This window comes from Zerene cesonia, chromosome 13, assembly GCF_012273895.1.
Source record: "Zerene cesonia ecotype Mississippi chromosome 13, Zerene_cesonia_1.1, whole genome shotgun sequence".
Taxonomy (NCBI): Eukaryota; Metazoa; Arthropoda; class Insecta; order Lepidoptera; family Pieridae; genus Zerene; species Zerene cesonia.
Window position 1 is genome coordinate 5,809,794 of NC_052114.1, and position 7,064 is coordinate 5,816,857.

At 31.4% G+C, this 7,064-nt stretch overlaps 1 protein-coding gene across 3 annotated transcripts; it reads right to left on the reverse strand.

The window, feature by feature from the left end:
• Window positions 1-2,560: 2,560 nt before the first annotated feature.
• LOC119831403 (protein odr-4 homolog) lies at window positions 2,561-5,582 on the reverse strand. Of its 3 annotated transcripts, none has more exons than XM_038354730.1 (8): window positions 5,423-5,582; window positions 5,148-5,252; window positions 4,875-5,070; window positions 4,307-4,656; window positions 3,979-4,155; window positions 3,563-3,770; window positions 3,289-3,465; window positions 2,561-2,915 (listed from the first exon to the last, which is right to left on the reverse strand). In XM_038354730.1, the coding sequence occupies exons 2-8, from the start codon at window positions 5,241-5,243 to the stop codon at window positions 2,725-2,727; spliced, it is 1,395 nt and encodes a 464-aa protein (XP_038210658.1). In that variant the 5' UTR covers window positions 5,244-5,252; window positions 5,423-5,582; the 3' UTR covers window positions 2,561-2,724. The 3 variants fall into 3 exon arrangements, with proteins under 3 accessions (XP_038210658.1, XP_038210659.1, XP_038210660.1); XM_038354731.1 differs by having other exon boundaries at window positions 5,419-5,567; XM_038354732.1 differs by having other exon boundaries at window positions 5,393-5,557.
• Window positions 5,583-7,064: the final 1,482 nt, after the last annotated feature.

The window sequence follows — 7,064 nt, forward strand, 5'->3', positions numbered from 1 at the left end:
TTTTAAACTCCAAGCAAATACCCGAGGTACTAGTTGAGCACCTTATCTATAGACGCATGCGCAGTAGCATAAAAATGATAAGCAGCTGGCATGCTCTATCTTTATTTGACAAACGGTGTTTATCGTAAGTTTCTCTCGCTTTTATTTATCATTAATCGCTGGCAACCACTATTTGCGGGCATTTTTGCATAGGCACCTATATCTCATCATGTAGAGAAAAAATTAATCTTCGATTTGGTATGTATCACATGATAATACATTATGAACGTATATATTTCACAAAAGTATACCTGTTTACACCTGGCTGACATTAGGTTGCGGCCAAGTGAGAGATGGCACCTTGAACTTTTTCGGTATCTCAGGTAAATATCTTTCTAATGAAATATATCTTTTAACAATTACAAGTGAACGTAATAGTTCAAAAATAAATAATTAATTACATTTTAATTGAAATTAATTGCGGCCAAATTTGGATGGGCACCTTTGCGGATCGGCATGGGTTTAGTTATAAATATCGATAAAAATTATGTATTATTAATCAAACATATGAACGTATAAATCACGCGGCCGGATCTCGTACTATTATCGTTATATGGAAACTTGAACAGATAATGAGTTAGTTCCGTATAAAAGTGTAACATTTTTATTTATTAGATTTAGATATTTGTCATTTATTTTTTGTTTGGTCAAATTATTTTTTAGTGCCAAGATATACTTATGAGAGATGATGACCTAAGGTTAACGACGAAAATATGCTGTGACGAAACTAGACCAATTTAAAACGTATAACCAATTGAAATGTCTTGTAGGTATGATGTAAAATAGATGTAATATAATATACTACGCCCGCTGCTAGCCTGCGTGGTCAAAGAAAAAATTTACAGTCCGCGTTGGAATTGTTTTTTATCCCGGAAATCCTTCCGGAATGAAACGATTCCATGTTTTTTGGGGTCTCAAACTTCGGTACCAAATTTCATCAAAATCGGTTCAGTGGTTTAGGCGTGTAGAGACAGACAGACAGTGAGAGTAACTTTCGCATTTATAATATTAGAAGAGTTTATCTTATGTTTGTTAATATATAACAGGTAATGTTCGTAAATGTATATTCAGCTTATCGTCTTAAAACGCATTAAATGTTTTTTAATGTGTCAAGAGCCACGAATACTTTTTTTATTATACTTTAACGATTTGTAAATGAAGCATACCTAATTAGGGTAAAATTTTGTATAGAAATGCATTTCAAATATTTACTCGGTACATAAAATATTCTAGTGAAAAAACAATTGAAATTTTTAAAATGTTAAAACAGGCAGATGTGATCAAATATTAAATATTTATTTAATACGCACCATACCAACACCGTTATTTTAATCGCTATAAAAGGTACCTATACCTAGATATCGTTTAAAATCATGCAAATACCTTAAAATTAAGTACTTAATTACCTTAACGAGGTATCCGTGGGCGCGACTGAGACCAAACAAAGACGGGAGATTGCGAGCGCCGATAACAGTTACAAACAAATTTTTACTTATTGGATGTAATGATAACTTAAAGCCTATCTCTGGGTCCAAGCTGCCACTACCAGCGAGTTGATTATCCTTATTATTATTTAAAATATTTTTTAATTTACTAAAGGAAAACGCCATCGTATCTAAAAAAACATTAAGCTATATTATCCGCAGTCCACTATCAAACGCACATAAAACCGGTTTAGTGATTAAATTGATTGGAACACTTTAACACAATGTACAGTTTTCGTTGCACTTCATGTTAATTAAGTGCTTACTACAAATACAAAATAAAGTATTGAACAAATAAAAACTTTGTAAAGTTTTATGAATCAACCATTGAAGTAAACACAAACACCAACGTTTGACAAATCACAATTGTTATTTGTTACTGAATTGAATAGTTTGAGAAGTTATGAACTGTCAAAACTTGTATGTCAAAATATAACGCATGACATTTTTTACACCAATACTACAACTACAACATGCAACTTAAGAAAAGTACTATATCACATACATTCAACGCAACGTTTTTGGGATATTTATAATTTAGCCGTATTTTATATTAACATTTGTTATGCATGCCACCTAGTGTAAATTTTATGTACGATTATTTTAAAAATCAATAGTGACATAAATAAACCAAGAGATGGCGCAAGACGCAAATTGGCAAGGAAGTCGTTAGAAATTAACCTATCTAGGTTCCAGCAGTCTGAGCGATTTTTAAATCTTGTCAACTATTCTTAATTTTCACACAATCTCATTTTGCTGTATTAAAACTACTTTACGGAATTAAAACGATATTGTATTAGCATCCGATTTAAATTAACAATTACCTATTCAACTTTTCATAGAATAATTCACCCATTTAAAGGTATATAAGCGATTTACATAGATTTGTGGTTTTTGTGTTTAGTTGTATTATACTAGTTGTATTAAGATTAAAAAAAAACCCCGCGTAGTTAAAGAAAAAGATAGACAGCAATATTCAAATATCATAAGTTATCCAAATAATATAGCTTCGATTTAATTGAATATTAAAACACCAATTATATAAAAATATTTTATTCATATATCATTGAACATTACACAGCAATCTGTACAAAACAGGTGCATATTATAGTCACAATCTGAACATTATTATTACCATATACATAAGACATCGAGAAATAAAATCTGATTGCAAACAAATAAACATTTATAGCTCATAAGTTTACGACCTAGAAAACAGTTGTCTCAGACATGCCATAATCCCATCATAGTAATGTATTAATATTGATACAATTAACACAAACATAGCGAAACAAATCCCTGTAATGTACATAAATTGGCTAGCTTCTTGGGGAGTCGCAAGGAGTTCTTCACTGCTTGTATCTCGATCCAAAGCATCGAACTCTGATGTATCTGAAACACAAATATATTTAAAGGGATTGTTGATAATAGAAATTTACAGATACTAAACATGTAAGTAAAAATAGATGAAAAAAGAGCTGGCGAAAAATGGTCAAAAATTTTGCAGTTGTCACAAGTCAATAATACAAAATAATATAGTAATTACGAAAACGACATTAAAACGTAAGCACGACAGTCCTATCCTAAATAGTGTCCCAAGCTGCTTACAATATGGCGAAAATGCGAGTCGCCCTTCGTCCCCCGCACGATTGACCTGTCTCAATGCCTTTGTTGAATGTCTGTATGGATTATTGGACAGACTGGTACTATCACACCCTTATTTTCCATTAATACTTAAAATATTACATATTTAATTCAAAGTTACCTGCTGGAGTCTCGACATCGCAAATAACATCCCCTTCAGTTATTTGCAGATCAAGAAGTTCCTTGACAGACAGCAGAGCCTCGGCAGGTGCCTCACCAGGGAATAAATAATCACAGAGATATAGAGAGCCGACGGGAACTAAGACTCGCCTAGGTGGTTCATTGAAACAGACTTTTTCTGAAAATATAATTAAAGTGATTTCAGTTAATAAACAGAAACAGGATGTATTGAATAAACATTTCTGAAAAAAAAACATTGAAACACAAACACATACCTTCAGGTAACAAGTTATCATCAATCAAAGCATCACAGTGCATTGTGAAACGTGATGCAAGTGACCTAATAATATCCTGTTTCACAGCAGCAATTGCTTCACCTACGGTGGCTTTTGGGTACATGAATACACTTGATGCTACTACACCACTGAAATGTATATTACCATCACATTCTAGATATTCAACAGTCTCGGGTAAAGAATTCTCCTGCAAATATAAATAAATAAACAATCAAAAAATTCGTTTTGGAAAACAAAGCAAGCATAACAATAATAAAGGTCTCGAAAACTTCAAATCAGCATAATTTAAGTTGCACACATTGGTGAAAATATAGACCTAGACCTAGTAATAAAGACCCAGTAATTATATAATAAAATTTTACTACGTATATAATCTTTCAGTAAGATATACTTACAAATGGCACAAACAATGAAACATGCATTGATTTCAACACATCTGGTGCAGATTTTGTACTATTTTTTAGTTTCTTCTTTTTATTAAGCTGTTCTAATTGTTCAGAACCCTCTTTCAACTCTCCATCAATAAACATAACACTAGATTCAATTGTTTTATGTGCAGATTCCAGAATTTGCTGCAAATAAAATATTTTTGAAAGACACGCAGCATTCTTGTAACTAAATCAAATTCAAGAGCTAACAGAGAAAATAGAGTTCCTTCTTTCTGTTTTTTTTTCAAGTTTGGATACAACTAGTTAATTGTATTACAAATAAAATGACACAAACCTGAAATTGATGTTTCACCGATATACCACTCTTCTTCACTATGACAGGATATACTTCATCAAATTCATAATAGCAGTCCAACCTTTGCCATTGCTGTGGTTTTGGTAAGAATTTCCACTCTACAGGTTTAATCGAAGTCTTGTTGCCTGTCCCAACCTCAACGCTTTTACAAGTCAATACTTTAGTACTTGTACACATATGCAGTATCAATCTCTCGTTTGAATGAGGATAGTTACCAGCCATATATGGATTGACATTCTGGGCTTTGAATGTGTAATTTAAAACTGACTTCACTTTACTGAAATAATTGGGATCTTCAAAGATATCTTCATCACTTGTTACAAATATACCTGATAATATATTTAACATATATTAATAATAAAATAAATAATGAGTTTATTTTCTTTTAATTTAAATTAAAAGTTGATAATGAGTACACTTTATTTCATTACAAAACTATCAATGGAATATTTACAGGAATGATAGAGAAATATATATTATTTTCTTAAGTTGTCCTCACATATGTTTTAAAAATCTTTCCAATAACGAAATTACAAAATTTACCAACCTTGAACAAACATTCCTCCAGGCAACATTCTAGTAACATGTTTGGCATGATCAGCTACCCAGGTTTCAGATACTCCTAACAAATTTCTTAAAGGCTCCGGTTTCTCTGATGTGTAACTAGTCTCCGATACACCATCGGGACTTTTTTCTTCTGGTGTTCGGGCGAGATGAATGACATTTTCACGTGCCTCAGTTATCTAAAAAACATTTTATACTAATAAGATAACTTAAAATCCTTAATGACACGTATTCCAAAAAAATGTAAGGCGCCTACCTGTCCCAAAATTAAACCAATTACATAAACTTCTTGAGTTGCGTATTGTTCCAAATATTGAAGGCAATGCTCGGGTGAATAAACTGTCCTTACCATCTTGATTAACTACAAATAAATCAATAAATATTTATACAAATCGAAATCAGTGTCTCCATAACCAATTTCAAGCACTTCACTTTATGTTAATAAAGTACAGAAAAATTATTTAGCCAGTTAGCGGGGAAACATTTTTTAAAAGTACATACTTATAATACCCAATTCAGATAAGTACCTACCACCGCATATACCTCTGATTTGTTTTAAGCAGTTTTACACACAGAATAAGTTGCGATGGTTGTAAAATTTACAGTAAGTTTACAAATTACACTTAACACTTGTCGCCTGTCTATTTTTATATTTATTTGTCAAACCACAAACATCACTTGACATTTGACTGCTGGCAGTCTATTGCAACGTCAGACGTCAGTTTTAAATCTCAACCACAGAGTGCACACTACTACTATTTGAAACACTAGATAGATAGGAAGGTAGCTTTCTATATGAACCTCTTCATTTTGCAACTGCATGAATATAGGCTTTGTATGATTACCTCTAATTTTATATTGAAAAGCACTTACTTGTCATGTGGTTACATTTAGATTTAGATATCATCTATATATAAACACCTTCCATCGAGATGTTAAATAATGCATTGAAATGTTACATTTTTAGGCCTTAACGAGCTTTTCTGAGAGGACGTTCATGTAATAATATTGTGATGTTTGTGGGATCGTCACTCTTGCCCCGCATTCGCCATGTTGAAAAAGGGTTCACTCTTTATCACCGTAACTTACAATACTTCAAAAAATTTCACAAAGTATTATTCGAAGCAGATTGAATTGTATACAACTATATAATATAACCTTTTACTATTAGATGAAGAATAAAAAGTAATAATATAAGTACAAAAGCAAGTTGCCAATTTTGGTCATTTTTTTTTCATTAAATGAAAATCCTTCTTCTTAAAAATCTCATAAAAACTTTACTCATAAAAATGATTAGCCTTACTTTTCAACTCTGTGTTAGGCTTACATACTTCAGGAGAAAATAAATCTACTCTCTATCTTCTAAACTTTATACAGTCATTTTCAACAGGGCGCCCGTGCAAAACGCAAAAACGCAAAAGCTGTAGAATGTTATCATGCATTCGAAAACGTTGTCTATCATCTACAGATTACGGATCAGAGTTCGATATTGAAAACGTATACGATTGAAACCCAGCGTAAGAGATCACATATAAATGTATGTGCTAATTACATTTTCATACTATAATGCTATAAAAGGTACTTGAACTCAACAAATTGAAAACTGAGCCTGCAATGCAGCGAATATTTGGTACCTGTTTAATATTTTAATTTAATTTTAATATAATGCAATTATGCTAGTATGACCTATTCATATCAAGTTTCTAAAGAAGGAAACAAATGTTAGAATTGCTTCACTGTTTTTCGAAATGTTGTTTTTATTTTTGAAAATTTAATGTCAAGTTTATGAAATATAAACTTTGTTTATCACATTTTTAAAGGATTGCTTTTATATCTATTTTTATCATTGATTTTTAAGGACGAAGATAAGTTAATGATTGAATTTATTTATATTTTATTATATAAGTAGTCTATTTTGTTAGAACTGCGATAGAAAAAATAATGATATGATCATTAGTTTAAACACAAAAACTAATGATTTTAAGACGGGTTATATTTTTAAAATTTTATTTAATTATTATTTTTATCAGTCTTTTACAAACCAAACATATACATATATGATTTATTTTAACATAATATATTCGTGGCATATATGTATATTTGGGGGGCAATGTTGCTCGCGTCCGTAGGACTTACCATCTTGTCCATCCAAGACCCACCCTACACGTGTCCC